At 39.5% G+C, this 26,940-nt stretch overlaps 1 protein-coding gene across 3 annotated transcripts; it reads right to left on the bottom strand.

The window, feature by feature from the left end:
• Positions 1–63: 63 nt before the first annotated feature.
• On the bottom strand, positions 64–26,756 carry LOC108097849 (phospholipid-transporting ATPase VA). 3 transcript variants are annotated; one of them, XM_017200379.2, is made up of 16 exons: positions 26,503–26,756; positions 25,969–26,087; positions 17,453–18,700; positions 5,424–5,604; positions 5,155–5,334; positions 4,957–5,081; positions 3,775–4,842; positions 3,376–3,707; positions 2,936–3,308; positions 2,706–2,873; positions 2,305–2,644; positions 2,061–2,246; positions 1,733–1,933; positions 1,485–1,672; positions 1,287–1,427; positions 64–1,086 (listed from the first exon to the last, which is right to left on the bottom strand). In XM_017200379.2, exons 3-16 carry the CDS (start codon positions 18,484–18,486, stop codon positions 1,038–1,040), a joined length of 4,566 nt encoding a protein of 1,521 aa, XP_017055868.1. In that variant the 5' UTR covers positions 18,487–18,700; positions 25,969–26,087; positions 26,503–26,756; the 3' UTR covers positions 64–1,037. The 3 variants fall into 3 exon arrangements, with proteins under 3 accessions (XP_017055868.1, XP_017055869.1, XP_017055871.1); XM_017200380.2 differs by having other exon boundaries at positions 26,556–26,756; XM_017200382.2 differs by having other exon boundaries at positions 1,342–1,427; positions 25,969–26,756.
• Positions 26,757–26,940: the final 184 nt, after the last annotated feature.

Here is a 26,940-nt window from a genome sequence, read left to right as displayed (position 1 = left end):
TTCCAGGATACCTTTTCGGTAATTGTCCTTTTTTTCAATCCCACTCACATTTGAATAAAAAACACTTTTTAGGTAAATATACATTTATTTCATTTAATGATTTCTTGCTTTTCAACAATGTAAATATTCAGCTAACGATTTTTGCTCTCCGGTATTCATCCTGTTAACGTACCAATTTAATTTTGAATTGCATTTAGGGTTTGTCTTAGTTTAGAGGACTACGAGTAGAGTAAATGGTTTAGTACAACTAATGGATTACAACAATCGGTTATTACCACTTGTCATCGCATGGTCTCAATAAAAAAGTAAAAAATTCACTTGTTCACACAACAAACTAAGAAACAGAAGGTGAGAAACAATTCTGTCAATACTTGAATCAATGCAACTAACGTACGAGTCTATTTCTATAGGTATGTGTATATATATCTTATACTTAGGTATATCCTTCATGAGTGTAGAATCACAGCCTTTTCATCGGACTCGCATTGGAGTCCTGTTGTGTTTGAATTGTCAAGTATTTCTGTTAGGGTGATACATATTTTAGTCGCTAGTTTTAAATAATCCGTACATGGTACCCACATGAATTAGCATTGTATTTTAGTTTATGTTTAACAATAGTCGGTTAGGTTGGGTTCGGTTCTAGTGCATTAACTCTCTACTTATATACAAATAAATATGTAAACTATGACATAAGTGCAATTATGCGACTGCAATTGCTTTCCTTCTGGCGTTAAGGCAAACACTTTCAACTAAAACTCAGATAGTTAACTCGGAAATCTAAGCGCGTCTACAACAAATCATTTGCTAAACAAACTATTCAAATTGGTCACTAAGTACATTTAAGCTAATTGCTCTCACAATCTACGGAACAGAGTGGGTAAACTAAACTAACGCAATATTATTAATAATAATCGGTGTCGAAGGCCACATATTTAGAGTGAAAGCACACGTGTACATGGTTTGCGGGGATTGCTAGTCGTGTTTCCTTATCCTATTTTGCTGCTGAGATAGCCGAGGAATTGCATTTTGGCGCTCGATCAGGTAATCGTTGTTATAATCTGATTCTTAGACCCATAATCGGTGATTCTGCAAAGGGATTTTTATTAATTTATATAAGTTATGATCTTAAATGGTAAGTTGCCAAAGCAATATACAAATAAAAAGACACAAAATCATAATAAACTCATAGTTGTAAGGATTCATGCTCAAAAGGTTTGTAGTCAAATCGTGCATCGAAATCAGTTGCAGTTTTTGCTGATCAAGTCAAGTATTTTGTGCCTTTTTACCTATAGATTGATGAGGCTGATGTGGAGCGCGACCAAGTAACTAACAAACCCTCACCTCTGCTGCGCTCGCGTTTGCTCTGCAGAATGACTTTGGTGCTGTCGTCGGGACACAGCGAGATGCGCATTGTGGTTAGGAGCAGCCTGCAAGAATAGGATTATATTAGTAACTTACACCTTCAAAGGATAACCCACACTTACCGTGGCAGAACAGCCACCACTGTGGAGAGCAGTATCACCAGCCAGTGAACAGCGGAGGCGAAGCACACAAATATCACCCAGTACGTGGAGAGCACTCCAAAGCAATTCACGCACATCGAATTGTACACAATCGAAAAGAGGTAGAAGGAAACTAAGCTAGCCACTATGGATAAGACATGCAGCACAGTCTGAAACAGATAAACAATTTAATGAGTATATAATGATATAAATTAAGTAAATAAACTCACCCAGGAACGTATTTCAATGGCACAGTGCACGAGATTGGCGAAGAGACAGGACGCCGTTATCGTCGTGCCAAACTCCCAGATTCCCACATCGCTTTCCGCATAGGCGCACAGCGCCACGAAAAATATTACCAAACTCTGGTAGAGGGCATCCAGTAATATCAGCCAAAAGTCGTGCGGTCTATAAGCTACGCTTAATCGACCCTGAAAAACGAAAGTTCAAATATTAAAAGTTAAGTATACAGCCGGTTTAATTGTAAACAGGTCCCAAAGCCATTTTCATAATGACTTTATATCGATTAAGACTAATAGAACTTGTTTGGTAACTCACGTTTTTATAGAGATATGGATTCTTTAGCAGGAGATCTTCGGGTACACGTTTGTCGTACACTCCAATTGCCAAGGGCGGCAGCGAGGTGAATATCAAGTTATACAGCATCAAGTACATCTGATCTATCATGACAGAGCCGGAGAAGCCGCAATACAACTGGTACCAGAATATCAGAAAGACAAAGGCCTAAAAAAAAGGTAGCTTGTTAGATTAATTTTTAATGAAAAAGTTCATCAATACTTACTGCATTCTTGTAGAAAAAGTACAAAATCATGCGAGATAATCGATCGTAGCACCAATATCCATGCGCCAGAAGCAATCGCTCCAAGTAACGAAATCGTGGCAAAGTGAAATCGGCGGCCATGACAGCTTGCATGCCCTCCTGACCAGAGATTCCCACGCCCACGTCAGCCATCTGGATCATGGACACATCGTTGGCGCCATCGCCAATGGCCAGAGTTCGCAGATTGAGCTCCTCCTTAACCACTTTGACTAGGTACGCCTTCTGCAGCGGCGTGGAGCGGCAACAAAGTACCGAAGCGCATCGTTTTGCCAGTCGCAGAAAAGGCAGAATCAGTTTGGATCTGGTAGAAATAAGGAAACAATTAAAGTAATGAAAAATAAACAAATCAATCTTAAACTCACTTGGGATCTAGAATAAAGGTGAGTGTCTTGCCATCTACCACCAAAGCGCGTTGCTTTTTTCTTAAAGTCTGGCCATAACCCAAAGAAGATGTTGTCTTGTCGTTCTCCATGTCAGTCAGATAGAAATTTATGGCTGTCTCAGCTGCATCGCGCGATCGCGCTGTTAACCTAAAATAATAAAGGAGATATAATTAATAAAAGTTATAATAAAATAGAATACAAATACTTGCCTAATTAGCTCCATTTGCTGTGTGAAAAGCTTTGCAGAGTAGGCAATATTTATGGCCGTTTCGGGTTTGTCTCCAGTCAGCACCCAAACTGAGATGCCTGCAGATAGAAGCGATGCTATCGTCTCTGGCACTCCATCCTGCAGGCGATCCTCGATTCCTGTTGCCCCCAATAAGGTGAGATTGCTCTCCAGCTTGGCAAACGAATCGCGTAGCCTTCGTTCGCGATTCTCCAACGACATCTCAATCTCCTGATGCCGTGCCCACCAATCTGTGTAGTCAGCAGAGTTTAGAGTTCTTTTGGCCATCACCAAGATGCGAAGACCTTCGCGGGCATAGCGATCTAGCTGTTGCTGCGTTTGTTCGCGCAGGATGCCTAAAATAAATAGAGCATGGATTAATTACAATAAAATTAAATAATTTAAAGTATATAAGATCCTTACCCTCGGCACTGTTATGTGAACAGGGTGCCAGTACAGGCATTATAGAGCTATCAGCACCCTTGGTGTACAGCACAATCTCCTGGCTTCCAATCTGCCGAACCACAATGGACATGCACTTGCGACTGGAATCGAAGGGCAGCACCTTGAGTATCTCATACTCCTTCGTGACTCCCGCCGTTGGCATGCTGACCAAAATCTGGTTGGCACTGCGATTTAGCAGGCAACAATCATAGCTGTAGGCCGCATTCACCAAAGCCAACTCATCTGGACTTTCGGCTTCGTAGAGAGGTCGTCCATCGGCGGTTCTGTAAATTGTCTCCGTTTTTGATGAACTGAAAGAAAAGGAAATTAAATATATAAGTTTAAACTTATAGAAATCCTGTAAAAGCAAAAACTCACGGCAACTTGAACCGCTTTCCCTGCGTTTTGGCATTCAGGAAGGTGGCTATGCTGGTGATCTTCGAGTTGATCACCGCCTTTGCCCTTCCTGTGGGCGAAATACTGTTGGAGAGCGCCTTGTTCTTCATCGGCGGCGATGGTGATTCCGATTCGGAATTCGGAGACGACTCCGCCGAACTACTGATCGGCGAGAGCGTGGGCTGATGGCTCTGCGCTGGCAGGGCAAAAAGCAAATTCGGCGGCGGCGAGGGCGTCACCGATCGCGATTCTGCCAACCGGATATAACGATCGGCTGGAATGGAAACGGGTTGCTGCTGTATCGCAGGTCCATTCAATATAGTTGTCGTCGTGGTCGTAGTTGTAGTGCTGGCCAATAGCTTTTGTCGCTGCTTTCCGTGCTTAATATTCGCGGGACTGTTGCCTATTTGCTGCACCTCGATGATGCCACTGGCATTCATGAGATCTCGATGTGGAGCAGCGCCCACGATGACCGTGTTGCAGATGGCCAGCACCACCAGGAACTCCTGGATGCGTTGAGCATGCGGTGTGAGATAGGCTCCCTGTGTGAGTTGCGTCATGTCATTGCTCAGGTTATCATTCGGTATCAGCGGTGGAGCAGGGGCTCCTGGCTTCGAGTAGATCCTTTCCAGCTCTGAAGGCGGGTGATTGTAGTCCGATCCGTTGACCACACACCTTCGGAATATCATCTTGTTCTCCGTGAGAGTTCCCGTTTTATCAGTAAATATATGCTGGATCTGTCCCAACTCTTCGGTGATGTTCATCGCTCGACATTCGGTCTGCTTATTGGTCTCCTGATCGAACAGATCCACGTTGTTGTGGATGTGAAAGACCTGCAGGATCTTGCACAGCTCGATTGTGACGTACAGGGAGAGGGGTATCATCACCTGCAGAATGACAATGTACGTCCAGAAGATCCACAAGCTCTCTAGATTCGCATTCAGCCTGTCAATCGGCAAGTAGGGCACCGGGAATTGGGTAAACGAACTCAGCCACATTCGGCAGCCGATGGCGCCAACAACGCACAATATCAACAAAATTATCACACACCTGAAAAAATAAAAGAGAATTTGATATCAGATATTGTTAGATAAGATTTAGAATTATTTCAAGTTAATATTATAAATTAATTGGTTCTATCTAATTTTAGTAATCTTAACTTACCATATCACATCAATATTCATTTGCTGCTCCACCTGGGATCGCTTGTACCTTGGACCACTATTATTCAGCATTGACTTCGTTTCATGTCCCGCATAGACCACAATACCCTCAATATAATCCGTATTCTGTAAAAAGCAAACAGAAAAATTGTCATGTTTAAATGGAGAAAATCACATTAGATCCAAGCAGATAACCCACCTTCAGTCTGCTCTCTCTCAGCAAAAGGCACTCGGTCGATATGGGCACACGCTCCCCAGTTGGATGTATTAAGGCCCCATGGAATCTATATAGCTTCGTGGTCGGCGCATCCGCTTCCACGCGACTCACAAACTTGCTGGGCACAAAAATGCTCTGCATCTCCTCGAAGCCACGTACAACCTGCCAAAGAAATGTCAAATATCTGTAGTATCACGTATACGTTGTTTCTGGGTTAGCTAATTGCTGGGGAAAATAACTGACTGACTTACCTCGCGACGCTTCAGATTCGTTTCCCCGTCCAAGTCGCAGGTGTCTATGTAGCAGACCCCTTGGGGATCGCTTGTCCGCAAAAGCAGAATGTCCGCCGGCACAGTTTCGTTGTTGGACAGGTGGACAATGTCCCCGACACGCAGGTCCTGCCATTTCACCTTCTTGTACCGCTCCGTCTCTCTGCAATCCACGAGAATGGTACGCATTATTATAGATTAGCTGTCATAAGTCAAGTAATTTGCACCTAATCCGAGTCATAATCAGGAAAAATGGCTTAAGCAGCCGACTAAAGGGGCAAAGAACTCGAAGTTTCTAGTTCTTTCTTACTATAATAAATGAAGGCAATTAACTTAAAATTAATATTTAAGCTAGGGAATTCAAAACATAAAACATTATTAAAATGTTCTTTGAATGTATACAATTTTCCTATCCAAGATATGTATATATATGGATTTTTTTAGATGTCCTTTTTATTAAATTGCAATCGAAAATAAACTGTTAGTTTTGCAAGAACATAGTATGTAAATCTTAACTTTGAGGAACCTTTAATGTTCAGAGTTTTAAACAAACAGAAAAGTTTATGGAAAATATAGATCATTGTTTAAAGTATTGTGTTTGTTATACCAAAAGTGTTTTTATTTTGAGAAAACAAGAAATACCTACTGATGGAATAAGTCCTGTCTAAAACACATTTTAAGCAATTCTCTTTTTAGCTATCTTAATTTAACTTTTTCAAAGTAAATATTTTAAAATGCCAAAGAATCAAGCCCTCAAATGGCTTCGGAAATGTCAGCTTCTGGTCACGAAATGTCGCTCGAGCTGTCATACCTGTACAGATATAAATTCCATGCAATATTCATGGAATGCCCGTCATAACCGAAACTCAATTATTGTCAAATGAACACATTGATGGTCCGACGGCCACGCAAGACAATTTACATGCGAGTTGTGTTGACTTGGTTTTTGGGTGGGTTTGGTTTTGGTTTGGTTTACTGGGTTATTTGGTTAGTTGTTTGGGGTGGTCTAAGGTCAGGGATTGGGATAAGTGCTTCGTTAATGGACGGGGGATGTGCCAAGTGGCGGTCAGGGTTCGCATGTGGGCCGGTTATTAAAGTAACAAGTAAATTGCAAAATAATACGCCACCCCACTTGGCCTCGACCTTGGCCAAAAAGATGATGATGATGATGATGATGATGATGATGATGTATATGATGATGATGATTATTATGGGGATAAGTGGTAAGTGGGTGCTGGAGTTTCTCCTGCGTCATCGTGAAAGTATTCCACGGCATTTTTTTCATGGTTTTTATTATAAAATTTCGTGTGTCGCATGTCTGCTCGTTCGGGAACCATGTAATGGCGTCATCTTTGCCCTGCTTAGATATTTATGAAAGAGTCCGCAAAGAGAGTTTGTTTGGGGACAGGAAAAAGGGAGGGAGAAAGTGCAAGGACAGGGACAATTTCATTTCATTCAAGTTCATTCGGTGCGGCAGCGTGAAATTGTTATGGTTGGAAAATGTAATTTTTAACAGTCGCGTGTTCGACCCTTGGCAAAAAGTAAAAACCCCCTCCGATGTCGCATGCCCTGAACTCTCAGTTGTCATCGTGTGCGATGGTGGTGGTGACCAGTGTGTCCTTGCAGTGCTTGAGTCCAGATTGTGTGCTTCTGACATGTCCTGTCAGAATGCCCGGCACACAGCTAAACTAAAAGGCACATTAAGGAAAACAGGTCGGGTCGCAGTTCGGTGAAAGCTTTGCTTTGGCCATCATTCTAATTGGGTCATTAGCAAGATTGCACATTCTAACGCAATTTCCTAATACCCCCTCCTTCTTTTAGCCATATAATTGTATTTGTTTTTACCCTTTCTTCTCCCTCTTTTTCAAAGTTTTGTTCTTGGCAAATGCAATTCTCTAATTGACGTTCTGCAAGCTTATTATTGCCATTCAGTTAACAGAACTGTCGTTGCCTTTTTGTATCACGTTCATGGGCATGCCACCTCAACCAAGTTCTTTTAGTGCAATCTCGTTTTCTCCGATAAGATATTGATTCGCTCACTGTGAAGTGCCCTATTCCCGTATATGACGACAGTGGGCAATAAACCTTTATTGTCAAACGAGCAAACCTCGGATTTCTTGGAATTACTTCACTTTTCCATGAACTCTGTCTTCAAGTTAATCGAATTAAGGTTGTGTCTTAATCAATCACAGATGATAAGGTTTAAAATCAGCGTTTGCCTTTAAACTTGTTGTTCAGAGTGAATCATTTCAGAGTTATCTAATATTAGTTAGTTTATATTGAAAAAAACTATTTGCTTGATCTATTTACATCATAATTTATTAGTATCCATAAGTATTCTATACAAATCATATATTTTCCTCATGATATGTATTATAAGAAATTGTTACCTTTATTGTTCCATTTAATTTATTGACCTACTTATCTTTGTTATTGAAAACACCTCATTCCTAACTCGATAAGAAACAAACCCAATTTAGGTTGATCAGGTGGCTCTGGTCATTTTACAACCGGATCTTGATCAATTGTTTATAATTATTTGATGTTCTTTTTATGCCCGCATTCATTTGTTTTGATTTTGCTTTCCCTCTCACTTTCTTGCAACTCCAAGTTTGGCATATTTTTATTGCATGCATATCCCCACTTTCACTGACGCTGGTTTTTAGGTCGAGCGTTACTCACCCGCTGACCGGCGAAGAACGGCGACGTCATTAATCATATTCCCATGGATACATGGAAACAAAACCTTCAATGGCTCCAATGGATCGAGCGGAACAACAAGTGCAAGTTATGGCGAGAGGGTGACAGCTGTTGGTCTTGTAATTATCATCATTATGGGCGTCGTCTTGCGGCGCGTGACCAACTGTTGGCCAAGTGTCAAGTCCATTAACAAGCCACCAGGCAGGCGGCAGGCAAGTAGTTGGTGCACCCACCAACTCGCGATGGTGGGATTTTGAGCCCCTCTGGGGAGGACATGCAGCCAGACTGCCGCTCGGTTTCACTCAGACAACTTTTTTGTCTTGCCAGTCAGTCTGGCAGTCGAGCAGTCCTGCTTTATCGCATGTCACCTAATTGGACCCTCCCTCCACACTTTATGGTAGTCGCGGGATTCATATTTACCCCGAGGGCGTCTCGAGCTGTTGAATCTTTAATGGGGTTTTCGCGAAGCGCAATTACCGGCCCTGACTCGATTTATTAGGCGTTTTCGAGAAATGCAAAATTAATGCGAGTTTAACTCGACGATGAGCACGTTGATTGCTAAATTATTTGCTCGATAACCAAAGAAAAAAAAAAGGAAGCCGCCAATCAAAGAATAAAAGTGAAACTCACGCAACTTCGCAACCCGAATCCGAGTGAAGTTTTCGATTTCGATTTGGGAGGCGGGAATGTGGGTCGATTGGTTAGCGCCCCCTAGCGGCACTCAATTCTTTTTATCGCGCCTCTCTCCGCGCTTCTCACACGCCCCACTTGTAGGGTAAAATGGTTGAGCATTGGGCACGTGTTTTCTCCCCTTCAGTTCGACAATTAAAATGGGGAAATGGGTATCGATCTAGCTGAAAAGCGAAATTACATGGCTCTCAATGAAATCGAAGTTTATGATGCCCCTGAGGATGGCATGTACATTTCAGCTGACTCATGGTGGTATCTCCCCACCCGTATAACTTTTATTGATCTACGACCCTTTCTGTGTCTCATTTAATTAACGAAATTGTTTTTAAATATATATAAAGCATGTATAGTCGTGACAAGCATCAGTCATTTCTGTCGGTTAAAATCAAAAGTACAAATAATCCATCATTACACCTTCGTTTAATGAATGAGTAATGCATGGGATATTACAAAGGCTGTATATTTTAAACTATCTAACCCGTTTATTATGAAACCCTGCTGTTTAACCTCGACCGTTTTTCTCAATCAATGATTATTAGCTGCTTTACTTTATCAGAAAGCCAACGCAAAGAATCGGATAAGATAAGTGCAACAGTGATTTCATGCATGTGTTTATAAGTCCAAATCAGTAAACAATTCTGCCCCCGTTTATGTAGGCCAATTACGTCATGGGTTTCGATGTTACCCTAGTCGAGAAGATCTTAGTCGCTGAGGAAATTGTGTTCAGTGTATTGAACCGTGCATTTGATTATTTAGTGCTCCCATCTGGCCGAACAGCCCGCCTCCTTGCCATCGTATACATGGAAATTTATGTGGCCAAAGTGGGTCATGCATGTTCATTGGAGGTAGTTATGGAACTGGGAGTAGTAGGGTAATTTTCCTAGAGTTCGCATAACACGGCCGGGCAATAGAAGTGGCCAAATGCGCATGCCTTCGTGTCCGTTAACGGAGTCAATAAAACGTTCTACCATAAACAGGAAAAAAGGGAGTTGGGTATAAGATTGGGAATGGGCAGACTGGTATCCACTAATATGCAAGTTCATGTAGCGACAAGGTTGTTATTTAAAAGGCATTTTCCATAGGCCCAAAGTAAACATGCGTGGGTCTCCGATTAAACAACTTACACTTGTCCAGACAGCTAAAGCTGGCAAAACAAAAACACGGACAGCCAACCTGAATAGAGAGGCAAATTAGGCAAAAGCCAACGAAGCATTGGCCAGGTTGTGTAAACATAAACAGAAGGACTCTCTGCCATCGGGATCATCCCCCGCACTTCGCCGCCATAAATAATTTAGAATTTAATAAGTCCCCCGGAAATCCCATTCCCATCCTGATGAGTCCAGACAGATAAAGTTTGAGCGACAGCGGACTATTTTCCGTTTACTTTTCAGTCCTGAAGACGGTGAACTTGGTTCTGGGAAAATTAACGCATTTTTACTCGTATTTGATAAGCAGAGTAGCTGTGTGTGAAGGTTCGTTAGAATGGCCTGATCGATATTTAGTATAGTATGGATTACTCTCAATTCGCAGGGGAAAAGCTTGGTAATTCAACACAGGAAAAATAAACATAAATCATTGAGTTCATGTTCTCAAAAGAAACATATTTTCCTTGACACACTAAAAATGTAGTTATAGTACTGTACTACATACTTAACTATTTGTAAAGAAAACAATGAATGAGTGAACGAAAAATTTAGTAGTAAACATTGGGAAATTTATCTTACTTAATGAGGAAAAACCTTTCCTTTTTAAAAATGTAACCTTAACCTTAAATTAACTTAAATGACAAGCTACTATGTTCGCTTCCATTATTTCCATTAATGAAAACTTGAACCACAGTTTTCACTCCCACATCGTAAAGTCCGAGCAGTTTGAAGGTCGTCCTTGCAACGTCCGTCATGCTGAGCTTGGTTGGTCCGAGCTTTATTGGTTTTAGCTAATGCACTCGAGGCGCACCCAAAAAGGCGACGCGACGAACCCATTTCCTTTCGCCGAGAATTGAAAGACTAAAAGCCAAGTAAACGTAATCAGAGCACGCAAGTGCACATGATTTTTACAATACATTTTTAAAGTTGGCCGCCATTCAAGCGAAGGAACCACCATATGGGTTTTTCTTTTCTTTTTGGGGGCGGTGGGCGGTTTGCTTGGGGGAGGTGGATAAGAAACACCCCCATACACACACACACACACACGCGCATACACACGCACTCAAACAGAAAGAGTGGCTCATTAACTTGACTAAGAGCCATCGCGCATGAATCAATCATGTAAACATTATTAAAGCACAAGTTGTGGGCGGTGGGCGATGGGCGGTGGTTGGTGGTCGGAAAAAAGGTAAAGCGGTTCAATGGAGCCGAAACTACCGCTAGACGGGTGTGTACTTAACCCACCTTCGGTCGCCGAAGAAATGAAAAGACAGTTTGGTCGTGTAATTAGCTCGTTGCACGCAACAGAAAACTTGGCGAACGAGAAGTTGGCTTTGGCTTTGGCTTTTTACCACATATGTAGTAGAAGTGGTCGAAGTGAGGCCATCGCTCAATTGCCCGACTAAATTAATTATTAATAAAGCTCTTTTCCCCAGGCGATGGAATGTTGGCCGCAGGCGGGCAAAACTCATATGACAATTATCGGTTGGAGCTGCAAGTAAGTAAGGTCAATTATTGGGAAAGGCCAAACAAAAGTCAGTTTATTTGTCCACAGCCCACCATTCGACCGAACTGATGGCAAACGAATGAATGCCCTGCGTCTCATTCTCGTATTTCATCCAAGCCATCGGCATTTGTCAGTGGAGCTATTCGAATTCCCCTCCGACTGGTAAAATGTAAATGTTTCCCTCCCAGCGGATCGTCATTTGATATCGCTGAGATTCCTCTTGTATCTCAACAGCGTTTTGCACTCGGTAATTGCTTTTTGCCGGCCAAAAGAGGAAGTAGATTTGTAGCGCAAAATGTTGCAAGAAAGGTTAGGTTATGAAGCAAGAAAAAAACATCTAGTCAATTCTAAATGTAAATATTGTAATGGGCATTCGCCCTTGCTGATTGCAAATTGTGTAACAAATACCAAGCAAATAGAGATTTCCGGCACTCAATTTGGGATCAAACAATCACATTCTCTGTTTTTTCTGCTCCCAAATAACAACTAGTGTCATTCAAATGATCTGTTTAGATTTCAGTTAAAGTTTGCTAAAGGCGTATCCGGGAACTCACAGAAATTACATATATTTGCAAACTAATGAAGGAAGTTTGAAGTAACTCAATAAACATTTACGAAATATGGGAATACCCCTTGTGAACTAAAAATTCGAATCATAACTTTGAACGTGTTATTCCTTAGGTTCACCGTTTTCTTATTTAATTTTCCATCTAGACATGAGCGCCATTGAAACTGATCAAATATTATCTCAAGTGTCTCGATTGCTTTGCAAAGAAAATTTCTTCAGAAGGTTAACAAACAGTAGAGCTTGGCAGTAGTTCTATCTTGACGCATATCTTTCGGAAGTTGGAATTACGATAGTTTTAAATAGAGTACTGATTAAAGGTGTCACAAAATAATGGATTGCTTTCTGCTATTTTTGCTGATAAAATAACACCAAACGCATGTTACAAAAGAAAATCTAATCTTGGCTAAACCAAGATTGCCCTCGGTTTTCTTTTATTTGCAACAAGTGTGAAAAATGTTTCTCTTTATACCCAAAGTCATCATCACCTGGCTGACCATATTTTCCCCTTAACTTGTCCCTGAGCCCGACTCCAATCTGAGCTTTGGCTTTACTTGAACCCAGCACAGTTGGAAACAAGCCACCGGATCAGTGACACTGCAAGAAAACCAGCGAAGGCAGCAAATGTGAAGAAAACAAATCGGAAAACTTGACCAACCAACCAACCAACCAGCAACCAGCACCACTGACAATTGCAGCATGGTGTTAATGGTCTCTGGCGTTTGTTAACATGGCCATTAGATGGCCGGCTTTGCAGTGGCATCAGCATCAGGTTTTGGCCTCCACCGAGATTCCGAATCCACCGGAGAAGGAGATGAAGATGAAGATGGATGGCGAGTCTGTGGTTCTTGCTAGACAATTGCCTTTGTATCTGCTACGAGTATACAACGAGTCTCCCAGGCTGCAAAGACTGAGTCTGAGATTTGAGATTGAGACCGAGTCTGAGTCTGAGGCAGTAAACGATGATTGCCAACCGGTTTGCTTGAATGGGGAATGGAAAACCCGTTTGTCTGTTGCTGTATTTTAGCATTTTCAATGTCATGAGTTTCGGTCTTTACATTGCGTTTGTGTTTGCCAGCTTAAGTGTGCGTGTGGCGGGCAAAAATTAAGCCTTTTACCAAACTAACAAACAAATAAAGCAAAAAAAAATATGGAAACCATAGGCAGAGATCACCGGAATGGCAAAAGAACACAAGATACGCCCCAGTAGAGCATAACTATCAGGGGTCTGTCATATTTTCATTCCGATGATCATCACCACCATCTAACTGGCTTTAGAACACCACATCCGACAGATACATTCGGTTATACGGTTTTCTGCGGTCGTATCGCGATTGCTTTTCAAGGTTGAGCGTTCTCTCTTTTTCTGTTTTATTTTTTTGTATTTTATTTTTTTATTTTGAACCCGCAACGTGCCCCACACAAATTCTTCCCATAGCCTTGATGGCCGTGTTTTATATTTAATGCAGAGACCTCAAGTCTAGCCCCAGAACCACAATCAGAATCATAGAGCTCTGACACTCAGAATATATTCATGCAGTTTCGGTGAAAGTGCACACTTGACACCTGAGAGAATCAGCAGCTGATTCACGCCCATCTCAAAACCGACAGTTGTACAAGTTGTATAAGGTTGTTCCCGACAACTGGTGTGGTGAACTTTTAAAAGTTTCAAAAAAGTGCGGTTAAACGGAATTCTAAATGGGGTTATTATTTATTTATTTAATAACTCAATGTGGTCAAGGTAAGTCAAGTTCAGGAATTTAAAACAAAGTTCTTAATAATTGTTTTGAAATACAAGTTATATTCCTTTTTTATGCAACAATGCCTCAAAACAACATTTAAACATATTTTGCTCTACAAGTAATATATTAATTAACACGAATCATAAATTTCATTTAATAGCATTTAGTTCATAAAAATGCTAATTTTATCGTGCTCGTTTCTCTCCCATTCATATTTTTGAATTTTCAGTGGTGATTTCAATTTGCAATTGCAATGCCGGAAACTTTGGTTTTTAATACTTACAAAAAGCAATAAATAATCATGAAGAAATGAGAAAGAATATATATATAAATGCTTATATATTGGCGAGTTACAGTGAGTGGCAATTGTTGTTTACTTTTTCCGCTTAATTCCAGAAAAAATCTTGCTTCGTTCAGAACGCCAGATGCGCAAATGTGTTGCATAATGACTTACATAAGGTAAAAGCGCAGCGAATGAAACTCGTATTTTTGTTCTGTAAGCGGAAAACTTCCACCAGACGAGTATAGCAGAAAAAGCGATGAAAAGACCTCTTCTTCGCTTCGATAAATGTTCAGAAATTTCTTGCTGCGCCCGGAATCTTTCGTTTGTCGCAAGAAAACACAACAACATTTGATTGCGAATTTATTGCACTATTTAAGCGATGACTCTTCGCCGGGCATATCAATATCAGAAAAGTTGAAACCATCCGGAAATCAGCGGGAATTGACTCAAGTCAAGGAAATTAAGTGGAGCTCCGATTGAATCAAACAGAAGCCGAAGTTTACTTTTCTTATTTTTGAGTCATTCCCGGTTTTATGAGTAGTTAGAGCAGTTTACTATTTACAATATTTTTTGAGTCATTCCAGATTTTTTTTACACAAACAAATATTCCTAAGTTCGATAAATACTTTCAGCATTTATGAATGTATGATTCAGAGCATAAACAATTAGTATGATTTGTTTTTTTTATCAAAGCCCACGATTAAGTTTAATTCTGGAAATAATCAATACCTTTAATTATAACCCTGGACTTCCTGAAAACATCTGTGTGACTAAATCCGTTTGAATTTCTTTGTGTGAATTGATTTTCGCATCAATTAAGCCCGCAGACTTTTCACACTTCAATTTAGGTTTAATCACCCGGTTAGCACACCAAAACCAATTCGATTGGGTTGCAATTAACATGACATTCAAAGAGAAATTTAAGCAAACAAAAAAAAAACCCTTTCAACGAAATCTAGATATTGGCCAATGTGAAATATTTCGAGTTCACCTTGAGCCAAAAAATTTGTTCATTTGTAATCACAATAACAGTGAAAGATGGAGCGAAGAAACCTCGAGTAGTTCACACTCTCAGCCGAGTTCGCAATTATGATTCATTCGATTACGAGTAATGCACATGGTCTTGAATTCGATTCGTGGACAAAAATCGGACAAGCGTGAGATGGTCAGGGCCGTTAAACTGGAAATGCTGCCCCCTCTAAGCGATCTGATATATATACATATATACCATATACGATCTTGTAGGCCTGTTTCTCAGTCCCGCTAACAAACTCACTGTGCCGAGGTTTTTTCAGCCCCGAGAGTCACCGACTGGCTGTGAGTCAGTTGTTCAGTTGTCCAGTTGGTTGGTTGGCTACAAACTGCCATATTTAGTGGGACCCACATGCGTGTCATTTGCATGTAACGTGCGGCTTTTGTGAACGGCAACTGGGAAAAGGACGGATGGTGGGCTCAAGTGGTCTTTGCCGATTGGAAATTTTCCACTTCAAGTGAATTATGAGTTTGTTTGGACCTCCAAATATTTTTGAAATTTTTGTAGTTTCCATAATGACAAGATAAAACATTTTTTTTTTTTTGCTTTTTTGTTTTATCAAATATTCAAGATAAACTAAAATACTATTGATTGCAATTGTTAATAGATCTTATAAGATTGTAATACATTTTTTTTAAAATTTATAACACATTTTTTAACCACTGTGCTAGACACGTTTTGCGAACAATAGCGACAAACAACAAAATCGCTTTGGTTTATGACAATTGTGCAAAGAGCGTCAAAGAGAATAGGGAAATGCAAATATAATTAGCAACAACAATGTGTAAGTTCATTGGTCAGCATACAGGGCAAAAAAAAAAAAAAAACAAAGAGATCTTCATGATTTGATATGGAGAGGCACTATTTGTTCCGTTTTCTTGGGGTCCATTGTCTTTGTCTTTGGTCTGTTTATTTTGGTTAGCGGCTACTTGAACAAACGGGACGCCAAGTCAACAATTGAATAGCAAGCAGAAATGAAACCAGAAAACTTGGAAAACTAGCCTTTGAGAAAAAAAGACTAGCTGGGAAATTTACATTTTTTAAGTCAACTCAAACCACTTAACTTAAAAATTTTAGGTAAAGATTTAGACAATGTTGTGAGACTAAAACCTTTAATCAAATAAAATGTAGATCTAAAATATCAACTCTTAATTTATCAATAGAAATGAAAAAAATATCGCGTATCTCATAAAAGTTTTACTACATTTTTCCTAAGTGCATTAAAAAATAAACTATGTACAAAAAATAATTTTTTATATATTTTATGCTTTTTTTTATGATCTTGTTTGACAACGAGTACGAGTACATTGTATTTTTTTTCGGTGTAAGTACACGTGCACTGCAAGTAAATTGTCACTCGGTTGGAAAGTCTGGCAAACGAAAGGTGAGGGCAGGTAAAAAGTATGCGTCAACGACGCGCAAATGTGGGACAAAAGCCCAAACCCCGAGATTCAGCAGAAAGAGCCGGCCGCCGAAGCCAAATAAAATAAAAATAAAATAAAAAGAAAGAGGGGACCGGGGAAAAGTTTAGTTCAAACAGCGAGGGAAAGTTTACCCAGCGTTATTGTTGTCGCTTGTCGCTTCTGCTCTCCTGGCAGTTTATCGATTTCTAGATCACGTTTTAAAATATGTATGTATAGCGAACAAAATCGCAGACGGGGCAAACAATTTCCATCAGCAACCAGTGGTCGATGGGGTGGTGCATGAGCAACGCAAGCCAAACATAAAACCAAAGCCAAGTGGCTCGTTAAAATCTTTTTCGTTTTTTTTTTTTTTTGGCCCGAGGGTTCATGTTTTTGCTTCGGTTTACTTTGCACAACAAAGTAAAAGACTTCTGGAAAGTTTTCCTAACGGGAAATTGACAAATTACCGAAGAGATTGTAAGAATAATGGGGGAGTGTGTTGGGTTTGTGACACTTGTCCCATTATTGATAACATTATTTGTGGGTTTAAACTGGTTTTGTGACTGACGCATAATTCAATTCTTTAAATTTGTCTTAGTTTAAACTAGTTGGTGAATAAAGATTTTTCTGGGAATGTGTATTGTTCGTTTGTTTAGCTCACTTGAGGTTCTATCTTGTCAACAGTTTAATTTTATTTAGTCTGAAATTGTGTATAAAGCTACTTTTACTCAGCTTGGGAATTATGGGATTTAATTAACTTTTTATCGAATATCTGATAGTGGCACAGCTTAACCTATCATATTTTTCTTTGTTTCTTTTTATGAATCAGTATTGATATTTATTTACTATATTTTTTATCTGTACAGTAGTAATGCAAAACTTTATCCATTAGAATTGATTTCTAACTTGTTCTACATTTATTGTAATAAATTCTTTTACTCACCCATCGTAAACCCGACAGGTTGTGTTGTTTATCCTCTTGTCGGACGCCCTTCTCCTTCGATCCTCGAACAGATCCTTGACCGCCGTCACTCCCAGGACGAAGAGCACTGGAATCATGGCCACCTCCTTGCCAAAGGCGCTGATTTCCGGCACCCAATTCAAAAGGACAATGAAGATGAAATACAAATTGGCCACGCGATGGAATTGCTCTAGCAAATTCTTGGGTATAAACGAGAGCAGCGTGTACTTTGTGGTCCTGATCTTGTTGCCGACAAACTGTCCGTTGGGATGATCCCGTTTGGGCGTCTTCGGTGGCACCGTGTGATTGGGCACCACCATGCGGTAGCTTCGCTCCTCGAACTTATCGCTGGACTTGTAGTTGCACAGGCTGAGGCGTTTCCACCACGGTGGCGCCTCCGTTCGTCGCAGTGTGTATATGGATTCCGATCGCGAGGCTTGCCGCGAATGGCCACGCCCCCCAACCGCCGAAGTGGGCGCCGAGGGTTCCCGATTCGCCGGCTCCTCCTTGTGACCCGGTGGCAGGATGAAATCCGTTTTGGAACCCACGCGACTGTGACCTCTTCCCGCTGGCGCTGCACTTCCCGGTGGTGAATCGGTTATTTGACCCTGGGAAAAGGCCCGCTGGTGACCCTTCATGGCCGACTTGATGGGCCGTCCATTGGCACCAACGATGGCTCCACCACCATGGCTTATCGAACGGGCGTGTCCTCGGGAAGGACCCGCTACCACAACTCCGGGAATGCCTTGACCACCACCCGGAGCGCTACCTACAATTGGATTCCCGCCGGGAAAGACATAGGTGCGCTCCGGTTCGCCAATGAGGCCCATTGGCACACCACCCAAACCCAGACCCGTCGATGTGGTCATCATCAGGCTGGTGGTGGCGGAACTGCCGGCACTGGCATTCGGTATCGCCGATGGCAGGATCTCGCCGGCCAAATTCGGAGGCGCCGAGCGCTGCTGCTGCACTACTAGAAACTTTCGCCGCAAGTCTTCCGTGTTCGCTGAAGGCATCTTCGCGAGCCACAACCATCAGATAACCTTCTTAGGCCTGGCCACGATCTACCTTGGATATGTGTGCTTCTTTTCCCTCCTTTTGTTTCAGTGTAATTGGATATCGTATCCAGAGTGTTGCTCCTATATACATATATTCCAGTAGATGGTCCTAGCACCTGGACACGAATGTTGTGGGTGCCATCACCCTCTTCTTTGCAGAGTCCATTACCATCTAAAAGTAAAATAAAAACGAATTCCATTAATAAACGAAATATAATTTCAGAGAAATACATATAAAAAGGAACCAGAGCATTCTTATAACATTTAAAAATATATTTTTGTTTCTAGGAAAAATTTATGATTTCCTTTTCTTGATAAGAAAGTTTAGGAAACCCTTAATTGCGTAGATTGTGAATAAAAAAATATTCCAGCCATGTATAACAATCATAATAATTACAATTTTGTGTATATATAGAAAAAAATTTATAAGTTCTAAGGCAGATAGCTATTTATTTTTTTATGACTTCAATTTTAAAACTGTTGTGTGTATAAGCTTCTTTAAAAAAATCCTAAGATGCTGGCTAGGGAATTCTGAATTAATTTGGTGCAACACAAAGTATATTTCTTGGTTGTTCAATTTAGATTAAAACAACTTAAAGCATTTACCGAAAATTGAACATTTATAAATTGTTGATCGAAAGTTCAGTAGTTATTAAGATACGGCAAGGTGGAAACAGAGCAATCCGATTACAAATTACACTCGGAGCTATAAAAACATAACGAAGCTGGCTTAATTGCTGCCCGCGAGTTTATCGAACCCGTCCGACGCACTCAACCACCAAAAATATATAAAAACGAAAAATAAAAAAAATAATAATAATAAAAACGCGCGCTTTAAGCTTGCCCTTGATTTCAGACTTGGGGGCTTACGATAAGCCAAAGAGCCTACCCAAAATGAAATGAAACCATCACGAAAAGTGTAGTAGCGAACACAAAGAGCCACAAGGTCAAGCGTAACTCGGGTGCCGAGAATGGGGGCGTTTTGATACTCCAAAACCTCCACGTAGGTTGCCCTTTGTTGCTTTTGGCACAGCTGCTTTTCAAGATTTTTCAACCCAATCGATTGCCGCATTGACAGAAAAAAAGTTCAAGGCGTCCCAAAACAATAACGTTTTTCACACTGGGCTTGAACTTTGATTTCTGAGCTGTCAAAAGTGTCAAAAGCAAGGTCAACTACTAATGGAACCTTCTTTCAATTTGGCGAACACATATTATCTAAAACTCCGCGCGTGCCACTTCCTGTTCCGCAAATAAATTTTTTGTTTAAAAAGGAAGGAAAGAAATTTTATTTTTAGTTACCTAGTACAAACCAATTACAAACAAAGGCATATCAACTTTAAAGTATATAATATAAACACTTGACTAAAACAAATTGTTTCTTACCCAATGTCTCGTTTTAATTAAGCCCCTTTCTTACTTTTCGCCTTCTTAATCAATGGAAAACAAATTAATAACATCCAATTCGTATTTTATTTAATTTTTCAATGAGTGATGAACTAATTTGGGAAGCCATTGCGAAAAGTAAACTTGCGCCAATGGCGTAATACAATTGCCAAATATGTATATACATGTGCATATATGTACATCCGATTGCGGTTTCTATATATGTACCTTATATTAACGAACACCCAAAGAATCTTCAGTGGGCATAAGAAAGCTAAAAACGAATTTGGCACACGACCGAATTTAGCTATACATTTTCTTTCTTATTGCCTTAGTTTTATAAGATTTAAATTAGTAAAATCATTTCGGGCAAATCATAAATCACTTGGCGAAATAAAACTTTCTTTGCTAAAATTTACGATAATACTTTTCTGCCTTTTTTGTAGTTTTTAGTGGTAATGTTGTTAGTCATTTGGCTTTCATTTGATTTTTGCCTCTGTCATGGCTAAGAACCATAAAAAGACACCCCAGACAAGAATGAAAAATAAATAAAAAGAAAAGTGCAGTAGAGAAAAGAACGAAACTTTTACCAAGTCTGTCTGCCACTTTTAATTTTCCTTTCTTTCCGTTTTACGAGCTACAAGAAAAAAAACTTTCGAGTGCCAAAACTTGATTTATTCACTTGTCCGATGGGTTAAACGACCTCAAGAAGGCGGCCAGACTGATAAGTTTACTTCCACTTTGGCTAATTAGTGGAAGCCCCTTCAATGGTCGACTTCAAAGTGCCTTTGTATCTATGTCTGTGAACGTATCCGTATCTGGCTTTTAGCTTTTGCGGTTGTCGATACTTTCAGCAGCAGGCAGCAGCGAGCAGCAACAACAAAATTAAAAATATTTTTAGCCACGCACATGCGAAATAAAACCGAGGAGATAAACAATTCCGCCAGGCCAAGCCCAAAACCGGGTGCGATTACCAGAATCGGTATCGAAATAAGCCAAAAAGGCAAAGAGAAACGGGAGCGGGCCAAAGATAAAAATAAATGGCGATTGCGCTGTAAAGTTCATTGCATTTTCAATAGCAACAAAGCAAACGCCAGATGGCTAAGATGTTCCCGTTCATCAGAAGCTCGTTTGTCATTGTTATTGAACCCGGGGAAAACGTTTGAAAAACCAATTGACGAGGTGAAAAAATCACATAAGAATCGCCGCCTTAACCAATAAATATTTCAAATTGCTTGGGTAAAATTTTTCATTTGAGTGTTCACTTGTGTTCAATCAATGACCGACCTTGCATTGAAAACACATTTATGGTCTGGCCAATTATAAATTAATTATATATACATACAGCAATAAGTTTAGTAATTATTATAATTCGAGGTGCATATCATTTTCGAAAAATAATGCTGGTCGAAGCCTTTCAAATATTTAATGGGTGGCTTTGATTACAAAATTATTTCGCACTACTATAGTTTGATAATCAAAAGTTCAATGGTTAAAATAACTCAACTGCAACCCTTCGTCTTTCAATTATTCCTTGGTTATACAAATCGAATTTAATGCGCATTATGGAATTGTTTACCAATTGTTTCATGTTGAGCAATTATACAAATCTATCGAAATTGGAAAAGTATCTTTTGTTTTCAACCATTTGGTCAAAAGGTGAATTTGCACCAATTGTTTACAAATACAATGTGCAGATATTTTGAAAATTTATTTATTTTACCAACGATTCATCTTTTGAAGTCTTTAAACCGATAAACAATTTTCAAATAATAATTTTAAAAAAATATTAGCATCTTGATTGCAATGATTTTGCAGTAATTTAAATTTTAGCTGGATTTAATATTTAATAGCTTCCATTTTTATCGGTCTCTCCTGTCGTTTGCTTTAAAGCTAAAAAAAAACTCATTTATCGGGCTGAAAAGCCCTTCTGTGCCAGCTGTTGTGCCATTTTTCCCAGTCGTGATATTAATGCCCGTACAACGGGGCGTATAATTGATATTGCATTCTGAGTAATGAATAATTATTTTCCCCCGATAAGAACAATTAAAACAACGAATTAAAGTAATTGCGCAACTCAATTGAAATATATAGACGACTTCGAAGTTAACTTTAATAAATAACTTGGTGAACTTTCGTGGGTAAATAAGCTCGCAAGTAATATAAATTCTATTATGTCAACGACCACGACAAATAGCAAAAACAAAATCTCTTTATAAATATATCCCTCCTAAAATCGTTCGTATGCTAATTCTGTGGGGCTGCTTAATTAAGGCATCTTTGTGAGTCCGAACAATGGAGTTCGAAATTTACGATGCTTTGGCATTTGACATGGGAAAACTTCCGACGCGCTGAGAATATTCGCGCCAAAGAGACAAAATACAGGCTGGCGAAAAGGAAAACACCCACAATGTTCCACAATGGGCGGTGAAGGGGCAAAAAAGTTTCACAACTAATTAGAAACTGTTGTCGGGGGCGCCGCCACTCGGTGTTGCTATCTATTCAATTACATCGTCACCACAGTTGACAGGTAGGGTACAATTTTGTGATGGCGAAGTGCTCGTGACAAGAAATCAAAGTTCGGGCTATATCAGCATTCATTTGGGTTACTTCAAACGATTCATTAGCACCCACCTTCGCAAATAAATAAAAGAGCCAAACATATTGAATGTCTAGCATTACCATATTTGGATGCTCAAAAATATTTTGTTGTTTACATTGTAAACATTGCTGTCACATTTCGGCAATTTTATTTATTGGCAAGAGCATATCAAATTCGGTTTGTATCTAAACCAAAATTTTGTAGTTTTAATCAATGCCTGAAATTAATTAAAAAACATAAAATGTGTCTAATAAATAATTGTTATTATTATTTTCAACAATTGTATTTTGTAAATATCAAAAACGTTAACGACTCACGAGGCACTCAGAACCCATCGCCAACAAGTCAACAGCTGTGCACCTACACTTAATTTACGACTGATTGAAGCTTTGACCTAAGCAAAGCGCTCGAACCAAAATTAACATACTAATGTATTCAATTATTCGCATTCCTTCTTAATTTGCAACTGTGCCAGAGATCGATTGGCTTTCGATACGAACTAAGTAAGTAATAAAACAATAGGCATCGTTGCTTGTTGCCACTTGAACCTCCCTTTTCACCTGCGTCACGACAAGTTATTAAAGGTAATAGCAAAAAGGTGGTTATACAGGCAGGCAAGAGAACTTGTGGTAAAAACAAGCAAAAGTGTTTTGAATTCTGAACAACCAAGTACAGGGCAGTGAAAGCAAACAAAAATAAGGCATAAAAACTAAGTCAAGGCATCTAAATAATGAAATTTGAAAGTGAAATTGTGAGAATACTATCTAAAAGTTGATCTGTATCATATATCAAGGTTTAATTATAGAAATTCCTCAACAGTAAAATCTAAAATGAATGCATGCCGAGTTTTGATCATAACAAAAAATCCACAGGAAGCGATAAGACAAAAATGGAAAATCACAAAAAGTTATAATCAAATTGAAGTTGATAGGTTTTCATTGTTGGTGGTCAGCACAAATGCATAGATTTGTGGACATGTGTGCGTGGTTCTTGACTTTGATCTTCTTTCGAAAACACATGCGATTTCCCTTTAAAGTATTTTTAGAATTTGTCAGCGTCTGGCGTTGCGCTAAAAACCAACAAAATGTTTCGTATGTTTACATAAGAAAGTACTGCAACCTTTTTGTAATACTGTATACCTAAGCATTTCAAAAGAATAGGAAAAATACATCAAGCTTTTTTTGTCACAGCCAAAGTTACCGAAGATAAGAATGTCTTTATAAACTGAGCGATAACCGAGCGCAAAGCACAAATCATAATGACAGAAGGGAGTTTTATGAGCCCTAACCATGCGAATTGCCTATCCGCAATCGAATATTTTATTATCCAGTCCGTAAACAAAAACTAAACCCAAATCGCAATAGAAGCGTGAGAACGCAATGTATAATCAATTAAGTTAGGCCAGGAATGAATGGAAAGCGTTTTCGATGGAGTGCAAGCGATAGCTACAATTAAACCACTTGACTGCGCGTGGTATATAATATATAAGAGACAATGATTATTTATATATTATATATGTATAGAGCGCACTCTGACAGCTGACGGAGTGATAAGAACCCGCAGGTAAAAGCCACGTACTTGTATTCTTAAGATACAAGAGGCATTTTGCCGGAATTCGCTTATCAAGTTACACGCGTTGGAAGCAACAGTTTATGCTTTACCGTTTTCGATTATTACTATGGGTACTTCCCGTTTAACATTTAATATTAGCAAACTAATTCCCAAGCACAATGATTTGGGTTTCCCAGTTAATGTTTTGTGAATTCCCATATTATACTAGTAAGCTGTATGATTAATCTAGAATAAGCAATATTTAGCAGCCATTAGTTTTGGACTGAGTATCATAAATAATTGCACACAAACATGTTGGTGGCTAGCAATTTGTTTTTCCAACGAAAAATTAGTTGATCCTATTATATGATAATGCCAATGGGCTATGTTCGGCTTGAAAAATCCCTTTAATAAGGATATTATAATCTAATTTTGTAGTTTAGTGCTATTTATTATGGGATAAATACAGAGATGTGTATTTTAGCTTAATTAACTACTACTAGTAATAGTAGGTTTTTTGATATAATAAAGCTAATTTTGAATACTCATTGAAATGAGAAGTTATATTCAACTGACACTATGTGTAAACAGTTTGTGGGACACGTCGCAAACAGTGGGCAAATTTCGGCTATTAAGATTAAATATATAAGCCGCCGTAATCAGTGGCGTTAAACTGTAAAAAGACGGGAGATAAGCCGTCTGCTTCCGTTTCTCTTTCTTTTTGCCTTTATTTTGTTTTTTGTTGTTTTTCTTTCCACTGCAACGCGACTTTGCGGATTGTAAATCGGAGTCAATTGCCCCAAGCTCTGCCCTAACGGTACCTGGAGCAAAAGAGAGCAACAGAGATATGGATATAGGGAGTGGGGTTGTGGGAGGGAGAGCGGCTAATAGATTGCATGAAGCTGAGACAAACGAGCAAACAACGCATCAAGTAACAGTTAAAAGTTGTTGTTTGCTCTCTTTCTTTCTCTCTTTCTCAGCTGCAATTAGCAAGCGAGTAACGTCAACTACCGTTGAACCCAATTGAGTATAAGATGAAAGGGGAAGTGAGGGGAAAGACAGATGGAGAAATACTCAAAGACAACGCACAGTGGTTGACAACCATAAAACCCAAAGAAACGGATTACAATGGTCAAAGCAAAATTCCTAAATGAATTTAACTAACCCCCTTTCGCCTTTTACAACATCTGAAAATAGAGCAATAAAAAGTACGCATTGATGGAATTTTAATTGTCACAGGTAAAAGGGCTTCAGTTTGTTTTCCCGCTCTTAAAACTAGACCTATGTATATACTCATGTACATATGTATGTTTTATTAAGCAACTCAGGTAAGTAGCGGAAATATTTAACAGCTGTTATTTGCTTGAACTGAACTCAAACAGGATACATAGTGTTCTAAGTAATGTTGGAACTGCTTGTATAAGCCAGAAAAATTTGATATACAATCTTTCTTTATTCATTTTTTAGGCTCATTGTTCCCCACCCTCTCCTAAATTAAAGATTTAATCCCACTGTTCACCGTGGGGCATAGCATCCCACTGCAATACTTGTGCAAACACAAATCTGAAGCCGCTGAAAAGAAGCAAAGCTAAAACCGCGACTGTTTGAATCTGTTTGCCATTTATTAAATGCCGGTGAAACAAAATGAGAAGCCAGAACGATCGGAGGCTGTGTGCCAGAAGGAGAGAGCGAGAGGGATGCGGGCAGGTAAAAACCCGTCATCATTTTCAGGGGGCAGATGGCGGGGGGGTGGGGCAGTTGGTCTGCAACGCTTAACTGGTTCTTGGCAACCAACTTGTTTTTTCTGTAGATTGCCGCCGTCTGTGGTTTATTATGTTTTTTTCCCTCTGACTTTTGCCTTTGCAATTTTTAATATGGTAACTTGATTTAAGCGAAAAACTTACCCAATAAAACAATAGCAATAAAAGCGTAGACGTGGATTTATTTGCTCCTTTTTCGATTGATCTGCTGTGGGAACTTTATGTTTGCCTCCGTTGGTATTTGTTTTTTTATATGTTTGAAACTATTTTTATGCGGGGATGAAAACAAATTTCAGCTTGGCAACAACATAAAATGTTGCAGCACATTCAAAGCAACAACAACTGCAGTAAAGAAGGAACATATGATAACCGAGGTCAGGCAGAAAGTGCGAGCGAGATGGCAGAGAGCAAATTCATAAATTTATATTTTTAATTATTCCACGAAGCAGAATTTCCGATTAACATTTATTTAATTAAGATTTTTTCACTTGGCCGCATAATAACAGCGCCGCTCACTTTTTCCCCACTTCTTTGCCTGAACCTTTAATTGTGGTTTCTCGGTTTTGTTTGATTTTTCCTTCTTCTTTTATTTTAATTTTTTCGCCGTTGCTTGTTGCTAAGAATTTCAATATGATTATGGCCCAAATAGCATTTTCACTTTTCCACACACACACACACTTGCAAACAGTTGTGTTTGGCTCCGTTTTAAATGAAAACAATCAAACATTTACATTGCCGTGTTTTTCAGCTCCACGAAAATGTATTTATTATGTGCGATTGGTTTTGCCTAGTCGCGGCACACGCGAAAATCCGACGAAACAAGGAAACAAGAAACGACCGCGGGGAGAACGTAACAACCAAAATATTTCCCAACTCAAAAATCGCGTCCGAATCGCCCGAGCCCGTCGAAAAAAAACAAAATTTGATGGCTAGTGTGAGCTAACGCAGGTACGTGTGAAATACCAAAAGTAGTAAAATACCAAAATACAGTTTTTCCTAAATTTGCCCGCAAAAACTTTTTCAACCAAGCACGGGTTTAAACCACGAATCATATGTTCTCCTTTGTGCTACAAATTGACTGAAAGAAAGTGAAGAGAAAGAACGTAAGCACTATCA

The sequence above is a fragment of the Drosophila ficusphila genome, unplaced genomic scaffold (genome assembly GCF_018152265.1).
Source record: "Drosophila ficusphila isolate 14025-0441.05 unplaced genomic scaffold, ASM1815226v1 contig_794, whole genome shotgun sequence".
Lineage (NCBI taxonomy): Eukaryota > Metazoa > Arthropoda > Insecta > Diptera > Drosophilidae > Drosophila > Drosophila ficusphila.
Note: the sequence above shows the minus strand (reverse complement) of the source record. Positions and strands in the feature narration are given on the sequence as shown.

Coding starts and splice junctions, on each gene's coding strand:
- LOC108097849 (XM_017200379.2), bottom strand. CDS start 18,486: ATGCCTTCAGCGAACACGGAAGACTTGCGGCGAAAGTTTCTAGTAGTG. Junction 3,309..3,375: donor TTCACATAACAGTGCCGAGG/GTAAGGATCTTA, acceptor TATTTATTTTAG/GCATCCTGCGCGAACAAACG. Junction 1,934..2,060: donor ATCCATATCTCTATAAAAAC/GTGAGTTACCAA, acceptor TTCGTTTTTCAG/GGTCGATTAAGCGTAGCTTA.